The 16,128-nt window shown below is 42.0% G+C and overlaps 1 protein-coding gene across 1 annotated transcript; it reads left to right on the top strand.

Moving 5' to 3' along the window:
- The first annotated feature begins 600 nt into the window (after positions 1 to 600).
- LOC133967626 (interleukin-1 receptor type 1) lies at positions 601 to 12,166 on the top strand. The gene is made up of 11 exons (XM_062403198.1): positions 601 to 835; positions 3,489 to 3,699; positions 4,043 to 4,211; positions 4,722 to 4,881; positions 5,236 to 5,301; positions 6,150 to 6,276; positions 7,082 to 7,221; positions 8,009 to 8,152; positions 8,685 to 8,849; positions 8,948 to 9,154; positions 9,744 to 12,166. Exons 1-11 carry the CDS (start codon positions 760 to 762, stop codon positions 9,992 to 9,994), a joined length of 1,716 nt encoding a protein of 571 aa, XP_062259182.1. The 5' UTR covers positions 601 to 759; the 3' UTR covers positions 9,995 to 12,166.
- The last annotated feature ends 3,962 nt before the right edge of the window (positions 12,167 to 16,128 follow it).

The raw sequence follows: 16,128 nt of genomic DNA, 5'->3' as shown, positions 1-16,128 counted from the left end.
AATACAAAATCACTTAGGTGCAAATATCTGGTGGATTAAACCCTAAGAAAAGCTTTTATTCACTACAGAAGGATTTAAAACAGCTCTGTGATACAGAAGAGAGATATTTAGTAACTTTAATTGGTTCTACTTAAGAGGAAGAAACATATAAAGCTGATATCTGAATGGTATGTGAAGGGGAGGAATTTTGGGCAAGTGTTATCTCTTTTCATTTCTTAATGGTTCTAAATGGTGTTCCATTGTTTCTTTTGTTAGATGAGATAAGATAAGGGTACCACTCCTTCCAAGATCTTCCACTAAGCAAATCTATTTGACCACAGCAACATGGATCATCACGATCACTTCTTTCATTCATTAACCTGCCCTGCATGTCTTTGGAACGTAGGAGGAAGCAGGAGTACCCAAAGAAAACCCATGTCAAACTGGGATTTGAACCCAGAACACCCTGCACCAAGATATAGTGACAGAGCTTAATATAGGTGACGTCAGATAAAACCATTGATATCAACACATAGAGCGTCTTTAAGTGTTTGACCTCTTCCACCCAAGCTGTGGAACTTCCTGGGAATTCACAGAGAGAGCTTTAGCCCTGCCTTCTTTGTGTGTAGGAAGAAGGCATGTCCTAGTTCCCTTTCAGTGGCGTCTGCTTGTGTCACAGGGCTGTCAGTCACGTGTCAAGAAACCGGTGTTTGGGAACATAAGCCATGTGCGAGAAATTTTAGAGAAACCTTACGAAATGTTACCTGTCTAGACCTGAAAATGAGAGTCCTGGAGGGGACAGGCTGGGTCTGCTGCTTGTTGGCTGCACTGCTGCTGACATTCGCTGCGGCAAACAGTGAGTACTGATCATCACAAATCTCCCTCTGACACTAACAAAAACCTCTGCTGTTGGAAATGAATGTCAACATTCTGACGCAAAACACACAGATGTTGTTTAACTTGTCATTTTTACTGACTCTGAGGTTTGAGTGTTGCTAGTTTCAATGTTGTTCCAGTCAAAGAATCAACAGGAAAACCTTTGTTGGTTAATGAAAGAGGTGAAGCTGAACCCCATGAACTGTTTTTAGCTCCTGACCTGTAATATGAGATGCAGTGTTTATAGGAAAGGGCTTTATATATGCAGAGTTTGTGAAATTATGGCCTGTGTTGCAACGTTATTGTGACATTTCCTGTTTGCAACCTGTCAAACAAGCACATGAGAAACGTGATTGTTCAGAGTTTCGCTTCAAGAGAGAGACAGCACAAAATCACGACAAATCATTTCGATGAACTCACTTACATAAGTAGTTGTTTCATAAATATATACATTATAATATTTATTCATTATTTCTCAACCACTCTCACAAAGCATAAAGTAACACAGAACTACACAAAGGTGTCAGTAAACCATTTTTTATTCTATGCATCAAAAAGCTCTTACTAATTACCCTGTATATATCAATATTATTTTACATGAATAAGATTGTGTTAATTTAGCCATATTTTTTATTGTATTTGTGCTTTCAATATAATATCTCGATTAAATTTCTTTGTCATGAGGCTTTGACATATTGACATCTTACGGAATCCATATTTAATATTCTAATATTTAGGAAGAACATTCAGGAGCCATTTTTTCTCCCTTATATAGGCATCGGTCTGCAGAAATCCATAATAATAAGGCTCTTTATGGACAACCAAAAATGTCGAAAACCTGAGATCAGTATTTAAACCTTCTCACAGCTCTTGTACACTACATTATATTGATAAATATAAATCTAATTGAATCAGGAAATGATTCCCAGACTAAGAGAGTCTCAGAGTTGCATACAAGGTCTTCACTCAAACAGAATGATTGAAGAAACAGTTTCCAGAGCTGAGCTGAAGATGTAGTAATAAGGAGTATTTTCATTGTCTGAATTATTTATCCAGATCCGGATCATAATTAAATGGGTTCTTTCCCGACCCATAACACATCATCACTAACAAACGGACAGGAGTGAAAACCTAACCTCTTTGATGAAGATAATAACAAAAAATCTCTTGTGCATAAAGTTCTAACTGTTTAGCATGTTGTGTTATTGTTACACACGACACAGACTTTGTCCAAGCTGACGTGCGTGTTACTTACACCTCCTGACTACAGCAGCACATCTCTGATTAACTGAAGCTTGTTAAATGAGAGAGCCGTTTGTTCCTTGTTCATATTGATGTATGATATGTATCAATGAAGGTACACAATAACTTTTACGCCCAATGATTGTGGGGAAAAGGGACATCTGGCCTCACTTATAAAATCGTCCATATCAAGAATGTAACAGCCATTTCAACGGATATTGCGTTTGAAATGTTTGCTGAGTCAGTGGGTTTTTTTCAACCTGCAGCCTCCTATGAATTAAATAGGTCAAAGGAGGCAAATATTTACTCTCACACTTTTATGGTTGAGTCTCCAGGAAGTCCCGTACCTGAAACAGGTCAGGATTGTGTTCAAGAGGAAATTATTGAGCTGGAGTCTGGTTGCACAATGAAAATCCCCTCTTTATTAAATCAGACAGAGACACCTAACGCCAAAGGTCAATTTTCTACACAACTACAGCAGCCTAAAGCAGCTTGGTCTGAAGATATATAGAAGGAAGAAGTGAGTAATGTTTTCTCAACTCTAACCTTAATCTACATGTGAATAAAGCCTGTGTCAAAGGGCTATGAATAAATAAATCAATCATCTGCATTTTCAACCTTTGCCGTCAGTTTACTGAATAACAATAACAATAATAACAAAGTTTTTCTATAACACAAAAGACTGACAAAGTGCATTACTAAAAACAAGGGGGATACAACTGAATAAAACATGTCAAAGCAGAAATAAGAAAGAAAAAATATAAAAGCACTGCTTGCATTCAAAATAAGGCATTAAAATGCTTAGAATCAGTTAAAAAGTTGGTATTCAAAGACTTTAAATCAGTTAAAAATTCAAAGGCTTTAAATAATTTCCAGTCTTCTCTTTAATTTGCAGCGCATTTCTGTATTTACATGTGCTATGTTGGCCAGTGGTGAAGTGTCATGTTGCAGCTGAACACCCCTCACCTCCTCCTCCTCCCCATCCAAACATGAGAGATAACCTGTGGTAGTCTTCAGTTGTCATTAAAACTCAAAAGGTGTTTAGCTTGTCCAGTCTGGGCTACTGTAAAAAACATGGCGGCCTCCATAGAAAGGACTCACTCCTAATGTAATTTGAATATAAAGGGCTTATTCTAGGGTAGATAAAACAACAATTTATACAATTTAGATGAAACACACTAGCAAAAACATCACTAGTGTTATATTATATTCAATTGCTGCCGGTAGATTCCTTTCCTGTAAATATTACACACTAGACCTTTAATTTGCACATGCTTTTTCTGTTTGCCTGTGTATTCTTACTTTGCAGTGCGTACCCATTCCAGCGTAGGTTTTTACCATTGAACGATGAATCACAAATGACTGGTTTCCCTTTGCACCGTCCCATCCAGACCACAGTGGGGAGACAGAGACCCACCATGCGAGTGCAGGACGCCTCCTCTTGCTGAAGTGTCACTTTGGACATGCTCACAACAACGTGACCTGGAGCAGAGCAGGGACTCAGAATGGGAGCCTGCCCAGTGGAGTGGAGGTCCGGGCTGGGCTACTGTGGTTTCTACCTGTGCAGACTTCTCATGCTGGAACCTACACCTGTGTGAAAAGGTATAAAACACAAGTGTCATAGTGGCTGTGGGAACATCTTACAGCATCCAACACTAACCAACAGCATCCAACACTAACAACAATATCCTACAGCATCCACCATTAACAAACACTAACAACAGCATCCAACACTAATAACAATATCCTACAGCATCCAACATTAACAAACACTAACAACAGCATCAAACAGCATCCAACTCTTACAACAGCATCCTACAGCATCCAACACTACCAAACACTAACAACAGTATCCAACACTTACCAACACTAACAACACCATCCAACACCAACACTAACAACATCATCCAACACTAATAACACCATACAACACTAACAACACCAGGTACAAGACTGGACCATTGAAGAGGAACTTTGGGTTGTCGGTGTCGTCCGGAGAGTGTCCTGATCCATCTGAAAGCATTTCAACCTCGAGCGGAGTCAGTCCAGGTCTTCCCTGCAAACAGAGAGAGATCTTCCACCTGAATAACAGCAAGAGCATAAGATGGATGAAGGTAAAAACGACCCCATGGTTTTTATGTTCTGTTGATCATGCAAATGCAACACTACCCCAAACACATCTATAGTAAGTGATGTTTAAATTACCGTCATCTGCCTCATTTTCTGTTGATTTGCACTGGTCCCCATAGTGCTGCTGTTGTCGAAACACGACTGGGTGTGGAAGGGGCTCAGCAATGTTAGATAATCCAAAACCCATTCTCTCAACGTGAGGTACTTGACAGCTTAACTAAACCAACATCAGTTATCCACATTCTCAAGGACAGTCCCTCTGCATGATTCGTTTTTAGTGTCCAGCCAATACACACGATAAGGAAACCTTACTAGAATATTAACAATGTTAACAGTAGTTATATCTCTAGCTGTATTTTACTCATTTGTTACATGTTACATGCAAATATCTACTGATGTGGGTCTACATGAGGAATAACAGTTATTTACAAATTGATTTTAAACACTTATAGTGGGTTACAACTTCCTTACAGTGCATGTATTTCTGTGTGTAGGACTGCCGCCTAATTAAGCCGATGTCTTTGAAGGAGGACGGCTACATGCGGCTGCATCCGGCCTCAAAGGAGGATGCTGGGAATTACACCTGCCTGGTCGATGTTAGCCTGGATGGGAGGACCTACACAGCAGCACGTAGCATCCAGCTGACCATGACAGGTTTGTACTGTAGGTCACTAAAGTAACTTGAATGACTGAAACTACTCATTGTTCTATTAGAATTTGTGAGACATAAGAGACCATTTTAGTTATTGTGGAAACTATGCGAGATTTCTAGAATAAAGTTGTAATATTATGGTCGTAATATCGTAATATCACATCAGAAATTTTTGAATAAAATGTTTCCATAATCCTAATATTTGATGCAAAATATAAACGCTTTTTTAGGATTACCAGCAGCAAGTTTTCAGATCACTCATTGTGTTTCTGTCAACTTGGTTTATATGGCCTTTACAGTTGTTTTCAGTAGTATTGTATCGTAATGTAGCGTATTATTTTCTGTCACACTTACAGATATTACAAAAATTGCAGAACCGGAGCTGCTGTTCCCAAGAGGACAAGTGGTCCTGGTTGAAGTGGGCAAGTAACGCTCTGTCACAAACTATGACCACTATGATAGAGATACACCTGCTTTCAGCTTTGAGTTTACAGTGTGACATCTGCAAACATGACTGCAGGTTTATTTATTTGATTGCTCATTGTATAGGGACAGTGCTTGATGAATCACCAAGCCAATTTTCATTTGTTGTCCCAAGTCATGCCCTTGACTAGTAGTCCAGGAAAAGTAACTCATTTTGCAGACAAAAATCGAATTAATTGTAAAAAAAAGATTTCAGCAAAGATCATTTCTATGAGGTGTCCCAAACAACATACTAAAAGTCCTTAGAAATCCTAGTTGAGGAAATGTGTTTAATTCTCATCAATCCAAGCAAGATGTGGGCCAATAAGGCCGGGCAAAAATACACCCCAATGGGGCTATTTTTTTCCTTTACTCCTACCACAATAAAACTTTACAAGGTAAAAGAATACATGAAAAGTAACTTTTTTTGTATTACAAGTTTCTTTTGAAATAAATTCGAATATGCAAATGAGCTCCACACTTATTGAATATGTCCTAATTTGCATACGTAGAAACACCATTCATATGTATGACAAATACATCGGCCCAATCTTCATCCAAACATCCTACTGTCAATGGGTGATGTAAATGCTGCTTTTAGACTGGCCACTAACCTGAAAACTGCCTGGCTTGGTAGTACCTGCCAGGTGTGTATATACAGTATCACTGTAAGGGGGCGAAAAAGATGAATCACTAGATATGCTGAGATACAGGCGATTCTGTGATAAAGGGCTTTACTGTTGCCTTGTGACCTAATTAAACTTGCAGAGTAACAGCTGCTTTGTTTACTCATTTCACTGACAAGCAGGTATGAGAGCCGAGCTGGAGTGTAAGGCCCTCATAGTTGGAAGTGAGGACCATATCACCTACATGTACTGGACTATTGGTGGGACATTCACTGAGGAGCATGAGGGACTCAAGGAGTCCTGGAAATTGTGAGTAATGCCAACTGTCACACTTTTTCATGGAATAAGCTTGTAATATTTATACTGACACTTCCTCGGAAAAGAAGAGTCAGACAGAAATGGAGCCACAACCCATGTGAACATCTGCTCCCCGGTTGCCGTACATAGTCGCTCACTGCTCTGTGTGTCCTGCACCAGATGGGTCAAAAGCAGAGGTTACATTTCCTTACCTGCATGAGTGTGCCTGTGCATGTCTGTGCATGTGTTTGGGACAAATAAATGCATCTTAATCTTAAACTATATACAGAAACATACCCATTATAGATGATTAGGTGGTCTATTTTAGCAGAGAAAATGTCCCATCAATCACTTTTCTTGCTCTGTTGGGACGTCAGTATTGCTGCCAGTTGCTTAAGCCCCTCCAACACCCCAGCATCAACCTGAAGGCCCTGACTAGGGGGGTTATAAATATTTGCTCATCAATCCCATCATATGTATGTAATCATATCTGGGGGAGTGATTAAGTCGGAGCCAGGACGCCAAACACAAACCTGTTCTACTGTTGCAATTAACATTTGAACCTGCGTGACCTAAATATGACTAATTGTTTTCGGCAAAATCCAGGAATCATTCCAGGGGGAAATTGATGAAAATGCTAAACACATCCTATCTCACAATGTTGAAAAGCGGCATCAGAAAAAAATGAATCCGCCCCTCAGTCTGGACCTGCTGCAAACTTTAGCTGTAAACAAAGCAGAGCAAAAGCAATGAAAAAGCAACATAACACTCATGTTTGACTTATTTATCACTGACTGACTGGTCTTGTCCCTTCTAGTATTCGTGATAGTGGGAAGGTGTACGGTCTGTCCACTCTGTCCATCTCTAAGGTTCCTCGTCTCTTCCTCGATGTCCCCATTCATTGCCATATAATGACCCGAACAGGAAAGAAAGACGGATTGGTGCTGCTTCAAGAAGGTAATTTCTTCTCTTCTTTGTTGCTCTTTTTTTTAAAACATGACAGTGCTGTGCAGTAAAAATCAACTTGAATATTGATCCAATGCAACAAAAGCGGATTTCTCTGAAAGGTGACATATTATGCCCATTTTACCACAAGTTGATATGGTTCCTTGGGGTCTTAATGAAATTCCTCTAACACATTTTGGTAAAAATACCACAAGGATCGTTTAAAAACAGCACGCTTTTTATCCTGTCTAAAACAGCCCTCCTTAGATTGACCTGTTTTGAGTGCCTGGTCCTTTAAAAGCTAATGAGCCAGCTCCACTCAGATGTCTGACGGGTAGCAGCAGCAGCGAGAGAGACTCCTATTTGTCTTGTGACAAGGGAAGCATACGGAAGCTCATTCGCAGACACTCAAGCATGGCGTTTCTGACATAGTGGAACCATAACAAATCGAGGGAGTTGTTTTTTTCCATAGTTTTGGGTTGGTAGACATGCCAGATACCCAAATTAACTTGTAGAAGCACTACAAAAGTGGAATTTTCATAATATGTCCCTCTTCAAATTCAATCAAGCTGCACCAAATTCCTTCCAAATGTTTTTCATCATGATCCATGAATCACAGAGAAAATGTGAAAGAAAGTAAGAAATCCTGGCTCCGTCCCCTGACCTGTGTCGAAAGACCTTATAAACCACTGACTGTTTGCAGTGGCAGAAGGGACAAGAGGACATTTCCACTGGGTAATTCCCGAAAGTCTCCCCTCATTGCATGTTGAATAAATTGTCTGACTCCTCCTCTCTCCAGCCGACCACAGTGCCTTCTACACCACCATTGCTCTGTGCCTTACTGCCATCGTAGCCTCTCTGGCCCTGGCTGCTGGCTTCCTCTTCTTCAAAATAGATGTGGTGTTGGCTTACAGGAAACTGTTGAGATATTTTTCCAAACAAGGTGAGTTCAATGTTGACTCCTTGAACTGAATGTTTCCAGGGAATGACTCATTTGAGTCATTGGTTAGTAAATGACAGTTCTGTGCCAAGGCCCAACACTCCAATTATGGAGCTTCATTTTAATTCACTAGATCCATATATTTATATGGCTCTGCACCAAATTGCACACACACCCTGTCAAGCAATGTTATAGAAAGTGAAAAAATCGAATTCCTGCATCTACCACCTCATTCAGATCTGATTAATGCTGTTTTACCTGACCCATTCACATCCTTTCCCCAAGTTTCAAAGAAAATCCTACCACTTGTTTTTGTGCAATCTTAAAAATATAGTCTCCTTGGCGTAGGTAACATAATGAAATCTATTGGTTGAAAAGTAGTCTGGGTGTATCAGAATGGTGGAATGAACCAAAAATGACAAAAACAAGTTAATTACAAAACCTTGTCGTAGAGATGAAGTGAATCATAAACAGTGTGATAGTGACGGTGATCCTAATCTGAAGCTCCACAGAGATAATGCTTTCTTCTCTTCAGCTCCAGATGGCAAACTCTACGATGGTTATGTGAGCTTCCTCCATCCAGACACCCTGAGCTCATCTGAGACAGAGAACTTTGCCCTGCATATCCTGCCTGAGGAGCTGGAGAAGAAACATGGCTACTCCCTGTATATCAGAGGACGAGACGACTGCCCCGGAGAAGGTCAGGTTATATTTTCTTTATAGTGTTTGCTACAGTAGAAAAAAAAAACTGTAGCCGTAACTGGAAATGCGTCATTGCCTGTGTTTGATCTCTAACAGCCTTGCATGACGTCATAGCTGCTACTCTCCAGAAGTGCTGCAGACTGATCATCATACTGTCTCATGAGACAAAATCTCCCACTGAAGTCCAAACAGAGGAAATGTCACCATTATGCGACGACCAAAACCAGCTGTGCTACGAACAGACAATAGGCATTTACGACGCTTTGACGCAGAACGACACCCGAGTCATCCTGGTGGAAATCGGTGAGGAAGACTCTGCCCACTCAGAACAAAACTATTTGTGTAGCATCAATATGACTCAATATCTCCTCTCCTCAGATACTCGACCCTTACTGACAGTAATCCATCAATTCATTGACCTTCAGTTATGCTTCAAAATGTTTATTCTAATCAATGCTGCAAATACCCTTATCTTGATGATGTTCTCCTTTACACTTGACCTGGGATGAGGGATCGCTCACATGTGGCTCTCTCAGAGGTTTCTACGTTCTTTTTCCCCTGTTAAAAGGGTTTTTTAATAGTTTTTCCTCACTCTTGTTAAGGGGTTAAGGACAGAGGAAGTCACATCTTGTTAAAGTCCTATGAGAAAAATCGTGATTAGTGAATACGGGCTATACAAATAAAATTTGACTGATTGATTGATTTGATTTGGCACAGTCCCAAGGTTGAGCGTTACAGCAACAACTGCATGGGCCAGCCGTTCTGAAGTGTGTAACAGGGAAACATGTTTTTTTCCCCCACTGATCGTTGTGAAGGCTCAGTAAAATGCAATGCCAAGTCATTTAACATGGTAATTTTAACATGTGCTCAAAATTCTATTCAAATCTACCAGGTGGCCCAGTGGATTACAACCGCCTGCCAGAGTCTCTTCACTACATCAAGAGGAAACAAGGAGCTCTGAAGTGGGAGAAAGCCTCACCAGGAACCCACAGTCTCAGCAAGTTGCACTCAAACAGAAAGTTCTGGAAGAAGCTGAGGTACCACATGCCCTCAGTGCCCGTAGGAAACACCAGACAATTATTTAACCCAAGTGAAAAACTTGATCCAGCCTCCAACATAGATGTGAACTTTGTTACTTCGTGAGAGGGCTGCTTCCTGAGGTCTGACATGTGGAAACCAGACTGCATCCTGAAACGCACTGTACGCCATTACGGGACAGCCAGCATCAAGATTTTGTTATCATTACTGACTACTAAACACTGAGTCTTTGACCTGCTCGTTTCCCAGCTACGCAAGCATTTCCACACTGTGTGCAAGGCATCTGCTGAATTTCTTCTCCGTACTAAAGATTTTTCTTAAGAAAGACACTGATGCACATATTTCTCCAGATGGCTTTGCGGCAGTGTGAGTGTGTTCACATTGATGAGCTGTATTCACATGGGTGTGTGAGTGGTTTGTTTTCTAGTCTTGATGACCACTCAAACCACACCTTACAGAGTGGTGACGACATTTTACTCTACTATTTTTTCTCTTCAGGACATAATGGCTTAACACGAGGGCTCTCAGTATCATTTACTAGAACGCAAGCCTATTTAGGCATCAGTATATTTTTATATTTAAGATATTCTGTTTCAGTTATTGCAGATAGCTTTTTTGATTTTAGTATAGTATAGTTTGTCTCTACTTCTCTGACGTCTTCTCTGACGTCCAATGAAAGTAACCAAATGGTTCGAAGAAAGAGAGAAAACTTTTCAAGAAAACTTTTCAAGATGTTAACTTGATTTTCAGTAGTTAAATCACAACTGAAGAAACTGGTTAGATAATCAGAATGAAATGAGTCTCACCTTTGGCATTGTTCTTCAGCTGCCTCCTTCAACTTTTACTATGACAGAAAACATTTGTTGTCCATATCTAACCTGTGATTACAGATTTAACCTCCTAACTGTGTGACCTCATATTCTCTTGTTGCGTATGTCAGTTATCATAAAAAATCATTTTCCTCTGCTGTTGTAACAGTGACATAATCTTAGTCTGACTGGAACCTTGTAATTGTTGAAGGATTGGGGAGAGTACAAGGGGAATTTCCTCTATCTTGTTATTTTAAAGGTTATTCAAGATTATCCGAGGTCCCAGTTTCTCTAGATGAGCAATATTTGGCTCAGTTTTAAGAATAAGTGACACTGAATACATAGACTGACTGAACCAAGTTCAATTTCAAGTTGTGATTTCAACATCTAAAGGCATTGCTGTTTTTCACCTGATCGGATTAGTAGGACGTTGGTAAAAATGGACCTAGATCCATCCCAAATTTGTATTGGTGCTTCCATGGCCCATGTGAGATGCTTGAATCCTGTCTCATGTTGATGTAAGCTGATTAGAAAACAGGTTTAGATTTCTCGTACTTGCTGACAGATGTCTTGTGTCCAGCAGCAACAGGAAATAACTTCTTTGGAAAACCACTTAAGCTCAACGGCCTCAAACCACCAATTTACCATCTGAGTAAAAAAAGTATGCGGAAATGTGCAAAAACACTGAGCACAATTCCTAGCTTTGAATTCAAATTTCAATATTTCAACTATAACCACACATTCTCATACAGGCTTTATTTGTAAGAAATGCTATGAGGACAGACTGACAGACTCTGTGAATCACTGACAGACTCTGTGAATCTTCAAGAAGTATTTCCTGTTCAGCCTTTCAGAGAAACATCTTATCTTTGTTATTTTATCACTTCAGAACCTCAGATATCCTCTGCAGGTTTCTGAGTGCAGTCGAGTTTAAAATATATACAACCAGTCATTAGGAGAACAAGTATTCAGGCGGATAACTGCTAACAATATGAGAGTGATTATTTTTTAGGTAATGTCTTGGCTTTGCCTCTGGAGCTGGTAATGGGAAACAGTTGTCTTGGCAGCTCCACATTGAGGAGAGAAGTACTGTTTTAAAAACTGCAAACTCTAAAAATAACTAGGGAGAAACCATTTACTCACTGAACAATGAGGTATGTGTTGTTTTTGAGCGACTTATGCATTACATCTTTATATTTTAGTAAAAGTACACAGGTTTTATGAAGGCCAATCATCCCTGATTACTCCTGCAATAACTGTGATTGTTTTTTGCAAATCTTATATTTATATTTATTAATGTCCCTAGCTTTACCTTTGCAAACAACTACTGCAATTTAAATGCCAGTCTCTTTTTGTCATCTTCTGTATTCAGTCTTTTGTTCTTTGCTCTATTTGCAATGCCCTTTAAATGTTGCTGTAGCACAATGCTTTCCCAAGTTGGGATCAATAAAAAACATCTATCTACTCATCTGTCCATCCATTTGTCCATGCGTCCATCCATCCATTAGACATGATCACATGTACACCAATATTCTTATGTCGATTCTAAGATGGCACCGCCGACGGCTGCCTCAGCGTTTTGGTGAGCAAAGTTTTGTCTTGTTTTGTTAGTTAATTCAGTTTTTTGCCTAAAAACCTGGAGCTCTTTCACCAGAGAGATGCTTATGAACATCATGGGCATAACTCCGGATATTTTATTTCCGACTTTCATTGCCCCATCTATCGAAACTTTGGACATTCTGGTCAAAGGTGCGCTCACCTTTGTTCACACGGTGAAGCTGTGGAGGGGAGGTACACGGTCCGCCACACTTGTGCGTCTCCGCCGACAGGGACTTCGCCACCGCTTCCAGGAATATTCCTCTCCAACGTGCGCTCACTGTGCAACAAACTGGACGAGCTCCAGCTACTAGTTTTCCGAGCGGACAACAACACGGAGCTCTCTGTCAAGACGAAAGATGGAAGTATCTGCTTTTACACTAACTCTGGCTGGTGCAACGATGTGACAGTTGTTCAACAACACTGTTCTCCTGATCTTGAATATTTTTTCATTCACTGCAAACCCTTCTACTCCCCCCGTGATTCACGTCATTCATTCTGGTCGGTGTTTACATACCGCCACATGCTGACATGCAAGAGACTCAGCGCATGCTCGCTGATCAGATACTTTGTGTGGAGCAGACTAACCCGGACTCCTTAGTGATTGTCCTTGGTGACTTTAACAAAGGAAATCTCACCCGTGAACAAATACAAACAATTTATTAAATGCCCGACCAGAGAGGAGAACATTCTGGATCACTGTTACACCACAGTAAGCAGTGCTTATCATGCCGTCTCCTGGGCTGCACTGGGACTATCGGACCATGTCATGGTCCATTTGATTCCTGCATACAGGCATAAATTTAAACTCTGCAAGCCTGTTGTGAGAACTTCAAAGTTGTGGACCAGTGAAGCTGTGGAGGATCTTCAGGCTTGCTTGGATTGGGATGTGTTCAGGACGGCTACTAATAGTCTGGATGAGTACACAGAGGCTGTGACTTCTTATATCAGCTTCTGTGTGTTCCATGACAAACCCTGGTTCACAGCCAAACTCAAAAAGTTTGGAAGTGGCGTTCTGGAGTGGAGTCAGAGACAGGTTTATAGAGTCAAAATACAGGTTTAGCAAGATTAAGATTAAGATACATTTATTCATCCCAAACACATGCACAGGCACACTCATGCAATTCTAGGGAAATTTAACATCTGGTGCAGGACACACTGAGCAGTGAGCGACCATGTACGGCGCCCAGGGAGCAGATGTTGGGGGAGTAAGGATGCTTGCTCAGGGGCACTAGACAGGGCAGGGAGAATCCTCTTGGATTTTTGGAAAGGTTCGTCTTTTTGTTGTTTCTCCATGGAGTCGAACCAGAGACGAACCAGAGGCCTTTCCTGCCCATTGTCCAAGTGTCTGCCACTAGTCCACCGCCTCTGGTGACAGAAGCTAAACGTCTGTACTCTGAGAAACTCCAACAACAGTTCTCAGCCAATGACTCTGCCTCTGTCTGAAAAGGGCTAAAGGCCGAATTATAGTCCTGCGATTGCAACAGCGGAAGGCCATGCAGTTGCATCGACGGACTCATTTTGGTTTATGCTTCTCTAACGAGTGGTGCGTGTTGCAACACAATTCACCGCCAGAACACTAGGCGGAGTAACGTCAAAACACACAAAGAAGAGACGTCTTCTTCTTCGTCGACTGTTTATTTACGTCGCCACTCCGGCTCCTCATAGCCTATTTCTGGTGGACAAATTGGCCAGTTAGTGATGGGTTATACAAGCGGTCATACTTTCGGATCTCTTCTATTTGTGCTCATCTATTTGGTCCATATTCGTTCTTCTAAATCTTCCGTGATTTCTTCGATTGTGGGGCATGAAACTGGAAACTAGATTCCGGACGGGATGTACTAAGCAGACCAATAACAAGCATTGCGGGCTGCGTGAGGCTTGCGTCGCTTTGTCGTATAGTTAGAAAAATTGCAGACGCACGCAAGCCGCCAGAGGGCACGAAAGGGGCGTGTTGCGTGTCTTGCATGCATGCGTGCGTGCATACTAGCCGACTTTATTTCGGCAGATTACAAATTGCAAGCTCAGAGCCCCCCACTCCACTAACGACTCACGCCTGGCCGATGACTTGAACGAGTTTTACTGTCGCTTTGATAGACAAGGGGACCGTCCTGAAACCATCCCCCATGACATCATCCTCCAGCCCATCAGCTGCACCTCTCCCACCACAGCAAGGGCCTGCACCTCTCCACAACTTCCCACCTCAGAGTCCCCCCCCCCCCTCTTCCTCTACCACAGTGACGACTCTCTCAATCCTGGAGAGGGACACCAACAGACTCTTCAGGAGACAGAACCCCCGCAAAGCAGCTGGGCCAGACTCTGTCTCTCCATCAATCCTGAAACACTGTGCTGATCAGCTGTCTCCAGTGTTTACTGACATTTTTAACAACTCACTGGAGACCTGTCACGTACCAGCCTGCTTCAAGACCTCCACCATCATCCCTGTCCCAAAAAAGCAAAGATCACTCGGCTCAATGATTACAGACCCGTCGCCCTGACCTCTGTGGTGATGAAGGCATTTTAGCGCCTCGTGCTGTCCCAACTCAAAGCCATCACTGACCATCTCCTGGACCCCCTGCAGTTTGCCTACAGAGCCAACAGGTCTGTAGATGATGCAGTCAACATGGCCCTTCACTTCATCCTCCAGCACCTGGACTCCTCAGGAACCTACGCCAGGATCCTGTTTTTGGACTTCAGCTCTGCCTTCAACACAATCATCCCGAATCTGCTACAGGAGATGCTCTCCCAGCTGAGTGTGCCTGACTCCACCTGCAGGGGGATCACAGACTTCCTTTCTGACAGGAAGCAATGCGTGAGGCTGGGTAAGACTGTCTCTGAATCCAGGTCCATTAGCACCAGTTCCCCTCAAGGCTGTGTTCTTTCCCCTCTGCTCTTCTCCCTGTATACCAACAGCTGCACCTCAAGTCACCAGTCCGTCAAACTTCTTAAGTTTGCGGATGACACCACCCTCATTGGGCTCATCTCTGGTGGGGATGAGTCCGCCTAAAGGTGTGAGATTGACCATCTGGTGACCTGGTGTGACCAGAACAACCTGGAGCTCAATGCACTGAAAACAGTGGAGATGGTTGTTGACTTCAGAAAGAACCCAGCCCCACCCACCCCCATCACCCTGAGAGACGACCCAGTCATCACTGCGGAGTCCTTCCACTTCCTGGGCACCATCATCTCCCAGGACCTCCAATGGTAGCTGAACATCAGCTCCATCACCAAAAGAGGTGAACAGAGGATGTTCTTCCTGCGGCAGCTGAAGAAATGCAACCTGCCAAAGACAATGATGATGCACTTCTACACCTGCATCATCAAGTCCAACCTCACCTCCTCCATCACCATCTGGTCCGCTGCTGCCACCAAAAGGAGGCTGCAGCGTATCATCTGTTCTGCTGAGAAGGTGATCGGCTGCAATTTGCCATCTCTACAGGACCTGTCTGCCTCAAGGACCCTGAGGGGTGCAGGCAAGATTGTGGCCGATCCTTCCCACCGGAGTCACAAACTCTATGAGGTTGTTCCCTCCGGCAGGAGGCTGCAGTCTGACTTGGACTCCCCATCTGACTTGGACTCTTATCCCGCCCCCACGCCTCAATTCTGTGTTACATTAGCACACAAAACAGTACATCCCACATCAACATTCTCTCCTGTTTTGCTTTTTACTTTTTATATCTTGTATATATTTTTGTTTTGTTTTATATATAGTTATTTCTTTCTTATGTGAAGTACTTATTGTGTTTTTATGTTTTATGTTCAATGTATACACCTTTTTTACCAAAGAATATTCCAGGTTGGTGTTAACCGCTTGGCAATAAATCCTTTCTGATT

This window comes from Platichthys flesus, chromosome 13 (genome assembly GCF_949316205.1).
Source record: "Platichthys flesus chromosome 13, fPlaFle2.1, whole genome shotgun sequence".
Taxonomy (NCBI): Eukaryota; Metazoa; Chordata; class Actinopteri; order Pleuronectiformes; family Pleuronectidae; genus Platichthys; species Platichthys flesus.
Note: the sequence above shows the minus strand (reverse complement) of the source record. Positions and strands in the feature narration are given on the sequence as shown.

Excerpts from the sequence above, each read along its gene's own strand:
- LOC133967626 (XM_062403198.1), top strand. The coding sequence starts at position 760 with ATGAGAGTCCTGGAGGGGACAGGCTGGGTCTGCTGCTTGTTGGCTGCA. Across the intron at positions 7,222-8,008 it reads ATTGGTGCTGCTTCAAGAAG|CCGACCACAGTGCCTTCTAC; the intron begins GTAATTTCTTCT and ends TCCTCTCTCCAG. Across the intron at positions 8,153-8,684 it reads GAGATATTTTTCCAAACAAG|CTCCAGATGGCAAACTCTAC; the intron begins GTGAGTTCAATG and ends TCTTCTCTTCAG.